Source organism: Papilio xuthus, unplaced genomic scaffold (assembly GCF_000836235.2).
Source record: "Papilio xuthus unplaced genomic scaffold, Pxut_1.1 DF827597.1, whole genome shotgun sequence".
NCBI classification, from domain to species: domain Eukaryota; kingdom Metazoa; phylum Arthropoda; class Insecta; order Lepidoptera; family Papilionidae; genus Papilio; species Papilio xuthus.
This window is the reverse complement of record NW_013531052.1, coordinates 379205-391473: the sequence shown is the minus strand read 5'-3', so window position 1 is coordinate 391473 and position 12269 is coordinate 379205. Positions and strand designations below refer to the sequence as shown.

Genomic DNA, 12269 nt, shown 5'->3' with positions numbered 1-12269 from the left:
CACCGTCCAGTGTGAATGTTGAAAAAGGTACGTTTTTTATTTTTAACTTGAAATAATTGTGCAACTTCTTTGTTTCTTTGTTGTTTTTGTCATGGTATCAGATATAATTGTATCCGGAAACATTGTAAGGAAGTGACGTGTCATCTCAGTGATTTTATTAAGCACATAATCTTACTAAGATTATAAATGCGAATGATTGGATGGATGGATGGATGTTTGTTTGAAAGTATCTTCGGAACATTCTCATTGGATTTTGATGAAATTTTCCACACATATAGAACAGTCTGGAAGAACACATAAGCTACTTATTAGGTTTTTTAATTCCACGCTGACAGAGTTGCGGGCGGCAGCTAGTTCTTAATACACGAAAAACTTAATATTTATTAACAACGGGGTTAGGGGTTAAAGAAAATTCCAACTTATAAGAATGTTAATGCTCAATTTAAAACTTGATTTGCATTTTAATTTGCATTTCAGTTTAATTTATTTTTCTTTGTTATTGCCAATAAATAATTTCTAAAGCAACATGCGTTGTGTTTGCAATCCTTTCCGATGACCTTGAATTAGCATAAACAGTAATAAATTAACATTAATTATTATTTTCTAGAATACCACATCCCTGGAAGAGTGGCATGTCAATATGAAGAAACAACAGACGATATCGTGTGCCAGGAACATTGTTTACCCAAAGGATATTCGTATGGTATCTGTGTAAGTCATACATGTAGCTGTATATGATTTTAAAACTAAAAAACATATATAGGAAAATAAAATTGTTACTTTTTTAAATTGTATCCTTTCTTACGTTTCCTTTCCCTTTTATAAATCCTTATAATAAGTATTAGTTAATTATTATTGTTAATTAATTTAATAAAAGTAAAAATTCTAACGGGATTCTGTAAATCAAACAAAAATAAATTGCGTTATGCTTTATTATCTATCTAAACTTTATCATTGTACCATTTATCCTATTACTAATTAATATTATTACACTAAAAGTATTGTTTAAATCTTTTTTTCAATTAATTGATAAAAATAACATCACCTTTTAGCAATAGTTAGTTTTTTTTTTCAAAATACGTCAAAGACAAATGTAATTACTTAGTTTTTTCTTCAGAGATGCTTACGCTTTCGATACTTTCAATATTTGATATTTTGGATTTGACGCTTTTATTACTTATGCAAATGATATCAGCCTCCTTTTTAATATTCTGCCAGCTGAACTCAACATCCTCTTTGGTCGTGAATAGAGAACATATGACCCAACGTATTATGTAGCGACCACGATAACTTGCTGCTACCATAAATACTTTTTTCTTAGCAGTTAAATTTTCTAACAGTTTTTTCGTTAAATTATCACCATCTTTAAGTCTGAAGCACACCAATCCCATTGTAGGTTCTGGCTCAACTACGAATCTATCATCAGATTTCACTAGTTTCGCAAAATGTTGTGCGAGACTAATATGATTTCTGATATGTCTCCTCAATCCTTCGGCACCATAAGTTTTCATCACCGACCACAACTTTAGAGATCTAAATCTGCGACCTAATGGCATCTGCCAATGTCTGTAGTCTGGTATTTTCAAGCTTGTTTTGACGTCATCTAAATAAATTCTTTGAACATCGAATGCATTGATTAAGTCGTATCCGTATCGTACCCACATCGCGGAGCAATCAAAATTCACAAGCAACCATTTGTGTGCATTCATATCGAAAGAATCGGCATATTCTACACCCTTCATAAATCCTCTGTATTCCGGACAAATGAAAGCGCTTCCAGCGTACGCAGCATCTACATGTAACCAAACGTTATTTTCTTTGCATATTGGTCCTAGCTCATAAAGAGGATCAAAAGCACAAGTTCCTGTAGTTCCTAAGTTTGCAACTACGTAGCAAGGTATGAGTCCGTCAGCTACATCGTCTTCAAAAGCTTTCTTCAATGTATCTCCACGTAATTTACCAAATGCATCAGATTTTAATAGTCGCATTTTCATTGAACCAAGCACTCCAGCTTTTTCTACTGAAGAATTGCATTGGTCTGAAGTGTAAGCAACTAGCTTGTTACGTATGTCATCTGGATCAAGATCTGGGTTCTCCTTAATGAGTCTTCGGATCATTTTATCTTTAGCAGCAAGAAGACCAACGAGTGTAGATTCGCTTGCAGAGCCCTGAAGGTAGATACATGTTTGATTTAAACACAGTTCTAGTTAGTTAATTTATTTTTTTTACTTAATTTTCATTTACCTGAATAATACCTCCTCCAGGTCCCGAGGAACAATTGAGAAACTCTTCTGGTAGACGAAGTAACTTGCCAAGCCAGTTCATAGTAACCACTTCTAGCTCAGTGCATGCAGGACTCGCAATCTGTAAAATAAATTATGTACATCCTTGGCAATTATTATTAACTTACATACATCCTTCCACTCATTAGCTCATAACCTATTAAAAAAATTGTAGTAACATAACTTTTAACTAATGTTGTTTATTTTATTTATTGCTAATTATTTTTACAAGGCGCTTGGTTTATTTTAGTGCAATATTTTCATTTTTCAAAAATTAAACAAAAGACAGTTATTTTGAGTTGACAGAGTATTCAATATTTATAGTTTAGATTGAAACACACTTACCCAATTAAAGCCAACAACTCCAAGGCCATCGCTCAGCAAGTTGCCTACAATACTGGCGTACGAAATACCAGTAGGATAATAAGCATGAAACTGAGGATGATGCCAGTGAGTAGTCTAAAAAAATACGAGTCTATGAGTTAAAATCAATTTTCTGTACATATAACAAATAACGTATATTTATACTTACGCCAGGTAAAATCATTTCTGTGAAATCTTTCAAAACGTCTTGCCAATCACAGGGTTGTTCCGGGGCATCTTCAGACATTTGTCTTATTAATTGACCCGGCTCAACGGATGGCAGGACATTTCTGGAAAAACAAATATAAATAACATATTATATATAAAATTTTCCTAAACGACATGACCTATTTTTATGAAATTTTCTATGCGTATTCAGAAAGTCTTATTCAATAGGTTTAAGAGTCGGTTACTATTTATTTTTTATTCCGCGCGGACGGAGTCGCGAGCGACAGCTAGTGTAATATTTTGGTGGACAACAAATGCAATTTTATTTTGTTGTATCAAATTGTGTAATCTGTAAAAACTTTAACTGTTATAATAATAAGACAATCGGAAGTGCGCAATATTTTATTGCGCAATATATTTGTAAACACAAACACACGATGGTAGCATTTTCTCGTAGAAATTACTACATATTATTTGTATACTATCTATTCCCACTATGTTACATAATAACTACATTATTACTGTTATGTAAGTCAAAAGCTAATAAGGAAATAAGGAAGCTAATTTAAAATTTCACATGAGATGTTACAACATAATAGAAACTAAACATACGGTTAAACAATTGGGGAATTTTATGTCGCTGATTCCCAAGTGATTTGGTTTCACCAACTCTTTGTTTAAATATTGTTGATGTCAAAAACTTACATTATTTGTCATTATTCGATAGAGAACATTTTATTTAATTTAGATTTTTAAGGAAACTCAAAATATCAAAAATTAAACTATAATATTTAAAAAAAAACTGAGTTACAAAATATTGAAACTTTAGGTAAAAGGAAAGAAAGCTATATAAAGAGATAAAATTTTGTTATTTACATTTAAAAACTTAAAAGTTGTTAATTGACTAATAATTTTTGTTCACATAAAAAGTTTTTTTGTAAAAGCATTCTCCTATCAAACTTCAGACCGTTACATCGTATTGTTCAATATTATTCAAGAATTCTTACTTTTTAGTCTCGGGGATATTTAATAATTTCTGCTAATTCTCATATAATTACATTGTGCAATCACTACCGGTAAATAATTGAACTGATGGAGGGTTTCGTGTCTTTTATGATTAACATCATTCATTGTGAAGTCATTATAAGCTTGACGATTAGCACGCGTCTGTATGTGTGCGTTGGACGATTCAAATATTGTCTCCACAACTGTATTTGAAGATATTTAATCTTTAATTTCAATTTTTAAAATTAAATAGCTCGTTCATAGTCCGTCTTTTTCAGACACAATGAGTTATGTGGAGCAGTTACTACTTTTGTAAAAATAGCAGCGTAATATGTAGCAGCAATTAACGCAGAAATATATAAATTTATTACAAGTTATGTTGTGCAGAAAATTCAAAGCACCAATATATATTCAACCCTACTGTATGATCGGTTTAAGAATTTTAAATGAAAAATAATGAAATTATTTTATAAACTAGCTGTCGCCCGAGATGCGTTCCAATGTATTCTTTCAGACTATGTTCTACATCCATGCCGAAATTTTATCCAGATCCATTAAACTGTTTTAGATATACCTTCTTACAAACATGTATCCATCCATCTAAACTTTCGCATTTAGTATCATGTCCAGATATGAGGAATTGCAATTTAAATAAGATAAGATATAAAGATAATTAAATTAAAGATAAATGGACAATATAAAAACCACATACCTATCCCGTATATGATCGTAGTAGTCCGCCAGTATATCAATTGCTGCCTTCCCGAACTCCCGAAATTGTTTACTGTCCATTTCCATTGCGCACTTTATAAACACTCACACTGATGCACTAGCAAAATTAAAAAGTAACAAAATATATTTTAATTTACTGTTTTAATTTCATACAATGTTGAAAACAAAAGATTGTTATAAAACGATGTTTTAAGGTATGATGTTGCGATGACGACTGGCAAGACAATGGAGGTTGTGGTGTCGAGAAGTGGATTTATAGCCGTACACCAGCTTTCTACAATGCACGTTCGCAGTCGCAGCTACTCGTATAATTAATGTTATACGAAGCAAGGATACTTTTTCAGTCAACATAATGAATGACAAATTCACAAAGTAATATGTTTCTGACAATTTTGTAATCTTTGTTACAAGACAAGATTAAATACTGAAATCGTATTCTGAATATAAGAACAAACATAGATTTAATGATTATTTAAGAATAGAAAAAGTAAAATTATTACTAGTATCCGTAAATATTAATGCAACTGAAAAATATATACGAAAGAGATTGCAACGGAAAGCTCTTTTCCTTCAAAAAAAAAATATGGGGAATTTTTAGATTATTCAGACTCACTTACTATTTCGCTCATTAATAGTTAGGTTTTTATAAGGATAACGAGAAAATAATAAAAATATCATGCTTTTTCGTTAAAATTATAAATTACCCAGTAACGGTAACGATAGCTTTTTTTTTAAATTTTTCTTTGTCAAATTATTTTGTTGCATTTCCCTTTTTTGACGCTTTTCACCACAATTCTACGAGTACTCAATTCTAGCAATATTTTATTTAAGATTTAATATTTGAGACAAAAAGTGTTCATAAAGTGTAGGAGTAATACTGAACTTTTTGGAATTATTGTATTGAATTATCCGATAAATTATCAAGTATTGCGTGTGCGTTTAGTGTTTTTACATGACTACTGGTCGGGTGAGCAACGCTCGGTGCCTCGGTCAAGGCGGCAGACGGCGCGGCGCGGTCCTGTTGGTGCCATCACTACACTTCCAAACTCAGATAGTCATGGGAATCTGCTGTTTCCATTGCTTCTATCAATGCTATTTATATATAATATAAGGACTGCTATATACGGACTGTTTTAAGCAGTCGGTATCAATAACTTAGTTATTTTAATAACCTCAAGCAGCGTAAAGTTATTGACAAATTTAAAAGTCGGCAAAGTTAAGTCTAGTTGTCGAAGTAAGATAACACGATCTATATTTATTACATTAAATTCGAATGGAGTTTATTAGTTTTCTATACAACAAGGAAGTCAATAGTTCAAGGAAGCATTTGCTGTAATTTGATTGCTTGAGCCTGCAATTTCAAGGTCGTACTATAATCATTGCAGAAATTGTATTAAACTGAAGTCTAAAAAATTTTAGCGTCACGAAAAACATGTTAAAAGATGACGAAATTAAACGTCAGTTTTACTCTTAAATTTAATTAAAAAAAAGGTACAGCAAACTCAAGTTAAAATATTCTTGTCTCATAATAAATATAAGTTAAAAAATAAAGATAAATTTAACAAACATTGTACAAGATTCATGACTTTATCATAATGAAATCTATTTAAGTAATCACTAATGACTATAAAATAATCTTCAATCTTGTATAAAGTTTATTTCAATATCAAGACGGCAAATTTACTCATTCTCAGTGAATACGACTTTATATGTGCGAACGTCCATACCGCATTCTGAGGTGAAAGTGACTGAGAATTTCTCAGGTTTATCGCACACGGGTACCGTTATGGGAAGGGCTAGAGTGTCTTCTGTGTGCTGGGCCAGTGTCACTCGGTCGACTCGCGGCTCCAGCGAGCGCGCCGTCACACGAAACGAGGTCTCATTGCGCAGGATATGTTGCACCTCGGGTATATTTGTACCGCCTTCTGCTAAAAGCATGCCAAGAATCACCCTTCCTGTTGATGTCTCTGCAAGTCGAAAAATATCTATATTAGATTTCTTAATAAAGTTCTTATATCATAAAGAAATATTTACAGTAATTAGTTAGTAATGGCACTTTAATGTATATTCGTTTGCATGTATTTAAAACAAACTCTAGTGATATAAGTGGATAATTAATATTTATACCTATTAGTTGATCAAAGATCTCAACCATCTTTTCTGAAGCCCTTTCTATTAATGCTCCGCGTAAAGATTTTATCATCAGGTCATTGTGATGAGGTATCATCAGAAGAGTGGTTCGGTAGCATTCACATTCCTCCCCGCAGCTGCAAGGCGGCAGCGGCCATTCGGGGACTTTAACAAATAGCGTATCGAGAAATATATCACATCGCGGTTGTGATGTAACTTTTATAAAGAATTCTCCAACATTACTTTTAAACCATATCCATGTGTTGCTTATTTGAGCATTTAAGCAGATCAAAAGGAAATGTAACTTGTGCTCCAAAACTTCTTGTCCAGTTTCTTTAGGCATACCAGATAATGTTACCTCTTTATCAATAAGATGGAGTCGTGTTGCGTAAAATTTACGTTTTGGATTTTCTTCAAGCACAACAGGTATGAAAGGTTCTTCGTCTAACACAAACATTCTAAATGTAGTAGTTGCTGTAAAGGGTGATGATACGAATACGTCGACTTTTTGCTGTCGGTAATTAGGACCCGATACTTTGCACTTTCTTAAAGGAGCGAAAGTCTCTACTTTCCCGGAGAGCAAAAATACCATATAGGTATCGAAAATTCGTGTTTTATTATACCCATGTACTAAAAGAATTGATTTACATTCATCAACGAAGTTCGCATTGTAAGTAACATTTACAGCAACTTTTTTACCACTATCACCAGCAGCTATTTTTTCAACGCTAAAAGTGTTCTTCGAATTGTCGAGCAGAAAATACGCAAGAATTAAGGATTCTTGACTAGCTGGATTTATCGATACCTTTCTTGTGGAACTTTTTAAGAGTGGCGGATTAAATTTGATGATGTCTTTCGGTTTGAACATAGGCAAAACGACATACAAAGTAATAGATAGAAAAAACATTTGTAAAAAATTTGGTTCAAGCAACTCTAAACTGCTTATTGGAAAATTGAGCCGTAATTGATTGATAGCTTCAATGATGAGGCAAGCGTTATTAATTTTTCCATTATCAGTTAAACACTCGTTTTCCGTACTGTATATTGAGAAATGATCTTTCAGAAACGAACAGTGATTTAAAAATGCTGCAATTATAGCAATACCGTCACATAAATCAGTTGTGATATTTTTTATACATTTAACCGTTTCACCTTTGAGACATTGCGCATAATGTGCTCTTAGCTGATCGTTATACCAATTAATTAACGTATTTAATATATCTCTTGGCTGTGAACTTACGCAAACACAATCAAAAAAGCAGCTGTCTAATATGAACACCTTATAGCTTTGCAAGATAAAATCTATCCAACTTTGTTTGTTCAATCTCTTAAACAATGTTACATCATTTAAAATTTCTTGTATGAACAATTTATCAGCATTATTTTTTGGCGGTACATTTGTCACATATGTAACGAACTGGTCGTAACTTAAAAGAAACTTTGCCTCCAATGCCCATATGTTAGCTCCACGAGATTTTAATAACTTAATAATTTCTCCGTAAACAACGTGAATGTCTTTTACTTGTCTCACAGCTTCATCTGCGTCAAACACTCTGAAATAGAATAATGAATACAAACCAACATCTCTCACTACAGGATTAATCATTTTCTTATTTGTAATACTTACTCCACTTTATGTATATGTTTTAATAAGGGTCCAGCAATCCTTTTAATAAAACTTAAATAAGAAACATTGATCCCTTTAGATTTTTCTTTAGCTTGAGATGTCATAGCAATTGACAAAGCATTAAGAGTTTCAGGAATTTTGGGATACAATTCCTTTCTGAATCCTTGATAAAACATCCACCTTTCAAGAAATTGAGAACTTTTTTCCATATAGTTATAGAGTTCAATTTGAGTTTCTTCAGGATAATATGGATATGGATTATCTTCAAAGTCCACCATTGTTTCTACGTGTAACGTAAGGGGACAGTAAGTAAAACAGAATTTGATTTCTATGTCACAACTCGATCCACTAGAATGTCTAAAGTTAACCGTCGATGTGGCAACAATTGGTTTTTCACTACAAACAGATATTTTTGATCTTAAAGTCGTATATTTCTTGGTCATATCATTTTGTAAAATTTCATAATCCAATAATTCAACTGTTACAAAAGTCTGTTTATTCGATGCAAATGAAAATGAACTCAAGTCTGTTTCAATATCAAGTGTGAAAGTGATAATATAAAACACTGTTTTCCCAACACATGTCGCAGGAAATATTATGCGTGATTTGCTTGGTGTTAAAGTAGGCATTTCGTTGACACCAACAAATGTTAAGTTGTAATAAGGTGTCGTATTTGTGCCTAGATATAACAAAGCAACAGATACAAATCTTCCAGGACCTTTAGGATGAAACTTCAAACAAAAATTAGCGACTTTTAATCTAATCAATTCGAATTTGAGATAATTTTCAGATGTCATTAGTAAATTTTCTTCTGATGTTAAATTTAAGGTAAAATTTGGTGCTATTTTTGAAATGAGTATTGTTATATGTAATGTCTGCTTAGAAACATTTTTCATCGTAAATTCTATACTGTTGTCAGCATTCATTTTGTATAATATTTCAAAATTATCTATAGAAAATTCTAGCTGTGGTAAACTTATTACACCGTTGATGCGGCAAAAACTGATTTCTTTATTAATCGTCTTTATTTTTACCTTCGGATTGTTCTCGTATAGTCTGGAATTATTTAAAGTTATTATTAATATATTTTATACAAAATACAATTTAATAATACGGAATTATGCTTACTCTACGTTCTTTTCGATATAGTAACGAAGATCATGTGACTGAGAATTACTGTCAGGTGGACCTATTAATCCATTTACTCTAAAAGGCATATAAAAATCATATTCTCTTCGGAATGTTCCTTGGACTTGTATAAAAATTGTTTTAGTTTGTCCTCCTTCAATATCAAATTTCGTGAGTTTACACTTTTCGTTACCTTTGTTATAGTAGACATTAAAAATTTCATCATCAACATCGATTACCTCTATTTCTGATTTGACGTTGCACGTATTTTGTAGGATTACTTGTACATAAGTTAACATGTTACATGGTATACGTGACATGTAAACATTTTTTGGTTGAATATTTATTTTCGGTTCCACCACATTCCCGCTGACTGGCACCACAACATTTTCTTTGTTATTAATTTTAAGTACCAAATCAAAGTTGAACTCTATTACACAGGAAATTTTCACAATAACATCAAAAGGTATTATCATTTTTGGTCCTATTACTCCGCTCATAGGCTCTACTTTAATTCCTGGTAAAAGAGGTTCGACCACATAAAAGAAAGCAACTTCTCTTGAAGAATTTTCCAATTTGAGTTTTTCAACTGTTTCTATATTTAATGCAATATCATTTAATGCTAAAGCGGTTTTTAAGAATTTGATTGAAAGTTTGCGAGTTACGATATAGAGTTCCACAGGTATCACCTTTTTTTCCAAGTTCAAGTCGATTTCAAATGCTTTCGCTTTTGTTGGTCTACAATTGTATATTACATTACACAGCCTGCAGGTATTACCTGGTAGTGATCCTGAGCTTGGAACTACTTCGAATGGCATATCATCATTTGGAGTATTCCAAGTAAAGTCCACGGTAACATTAAAATAGTTATGCATTTTGATCGGAAGTGATGTAATAAAAGCTTCCATGGTGACCATACCAAACTTTAAGCTTTTATCTGATAACACGAGACACGCGTTACCAATTTGAAGAGTATAACAATGTTGTCGATAATATTTTTTATTTATAGTATATTCAAAATAACCGACAAAATTTCCTTCCAAATGACCAAAACAGAATAAAATTAATTTCATTTCCTTCATTGCCTTTAACTTTACATTTAAAGTACGTTCTTTACTTTCCGTGTAATATATATATTGGCTTTGAAAAAAATCTAGTGTGATATCAGCCATGCTGTTATTTTTAATAGTTATTTCATTTTCAGCATAAGACTCTAATCCAACTCGACCGAAGTCAACGACTGTTGGTTGGGGTAATATGAAAAAAACATCATAAATTGATAGTGTTCTAGGAATTGGTTTACAAAACATATTCCCCGGTATATTTGGTTTATTGTCGACATCGATATAACACTGATCTTTCTCTATAATTCTATTTTCAGATATATCTTTGGTTAAAGCTGTAATTTTACAAACAGTTAAAAATTCAAATGCTCTTTTCTTATGTTCTTTTATTATAGACAGCTCATCCTCGATATAAGTATAGGAGGGATTCGGCTCATGTTTTAAAGTATGCAATGACTTAACAGGTGGTGGTTGGTATCTTTGGGCGCAAATGACTTTTACTTTGCATGAGATTTTGTAAGGTATAACATTGTCATTGTATTCAACAGACTTCTTATTCGTAGTTGGTTTATAAATGCATTCATTTGGATTTGTTATATGAAATTCAATTTGATTATCCACTTTTAGACTATTGGGCTTTACAGTAATTAATACGTCTTGATATGAGGCAGGTTTTATACAAAATACTTGCGGCAATACTTCAAAGCTGACTGATTTTAGGTAATAGACCTTCGCAGTTGTAAAGTTAGAATCGTTCCGTATTGTTAATTTTGTCGTCATTTTTTTACTTAATGGGACTTCACCGAAATCTAAGACCTTTGGTTTATGTGACATTTTAATATATTCAAACTGACCGCTTATGTAGTATCTTCCAATTTCTGCATGCCATTCATTATTACAACATCTTATACCATCAACATGTATTAGTCGTAAATCGACAACAAATCTATTGTCATTATTTTTTAATTGTTTAGGTCCAACAATGCATTCATTGGTAGGCTTAAAAGTTATTTCTATTGTATGATTGTCGATATTTGTTATAATGAAAGCTCTATGCGATGCGGATACTTCGCGAGCCTCTTCGAATTTCTAAAAGAAAACGAACTGTTAACTTTAAATATAAATTTACATATATTAACAATAAAAATAATAAAATTAAAAGTGTGGGGTAAGCAAATGGGTCATGATCTTCTTACTAAGCAACTAGATGTGATGTTTACCTACCATTAATGTCCCTTCATGCATTGTTTTGAAATATGCAGACGTATACAGATCTCTCTCCACCCTAATCTGTTTTGATATGGTTAAACCTACGAAACATATAGGAAATTCAATTAATTCAAAGATTTTAAATACGTTATCAGGATCGTACTTGTCGCAGTTTTCCATTATATCTTTTAACACGTTATATAAATTAAGACTTTTCTATATAAAAATGTTTAATATATTTCGACTAAATATATAAATAATTAAAACAGTAAAATCGCATTTGACAAAATGTCAACATTATTTTTCATTTTGGCAATAATTAGGACAAAGACTATGTAGATATTCTCCCAACTTAAAGGTTATTTGGTTATTATATTATTTTTTTGGAGGCTCTGTATTTAAATTTAAAATAAGTACTTAGTTTTGAGATATTTATAATAAAATCATACAAAAATATCATCACAATTACAATTTCAAAATTCTGTTTCTTGACAACGGCGAGGCTAGATGAGTGGCGGCGCCCGGCGCAGTGCCCCCGCGAACGGGATAACGTGCCGGAGT

The 12269-nt window shown here is 31.9% G+C and overlaps 2 protein-coding genes across 2 annotated transcripts; both read right to left on the bottom strand.

The window, feature by feature from the left end:
* Positions 1-927: 927 nt before the first annotated feature.
* On the bottom strand, positions 928-4725 carry amd (alpha methyl dopa-resistant). Its single transcript, NM_001312695.1, is given in 5 exon segments — positions 928-2168; positions 2245-2364; positions 2628-2741; positions 2815-2935; positions 4531-4725. Coding segments are annotated over 5 exon segments (1512 nt in total). The 5' UTR covers positions 4617-4725; the 3' UTR covers positions 928-1097.
* Positions 4726-6052: 1327 nt separating this feature from the next.
* On the bottom strand, positions 6053-11959 carry LOC106118400 (uncharacterized). Its single transcript, XM_013313067.1, has 5 exons — positions 11724-11959; positions 9436-11588; positions 8308-9363; positions 6678-8233; positions 6053-6517 (listed from the first exon to the last, which is right to left on the bottom strand). The coding sequence occupies exons 1-5, from the start codon at positions 11886-11888 to the stop codon at positions 6231-6233; spliced, it is 5217 nt and encodes a 1738-aa protein (XP_013168521.1). The 5' UTR covers positions 11889-11959; the 3' UTR covers positions 6053-6230.
* Between the last annotated feature and the right edge of the window lie 310 nt (positions 11960-12269).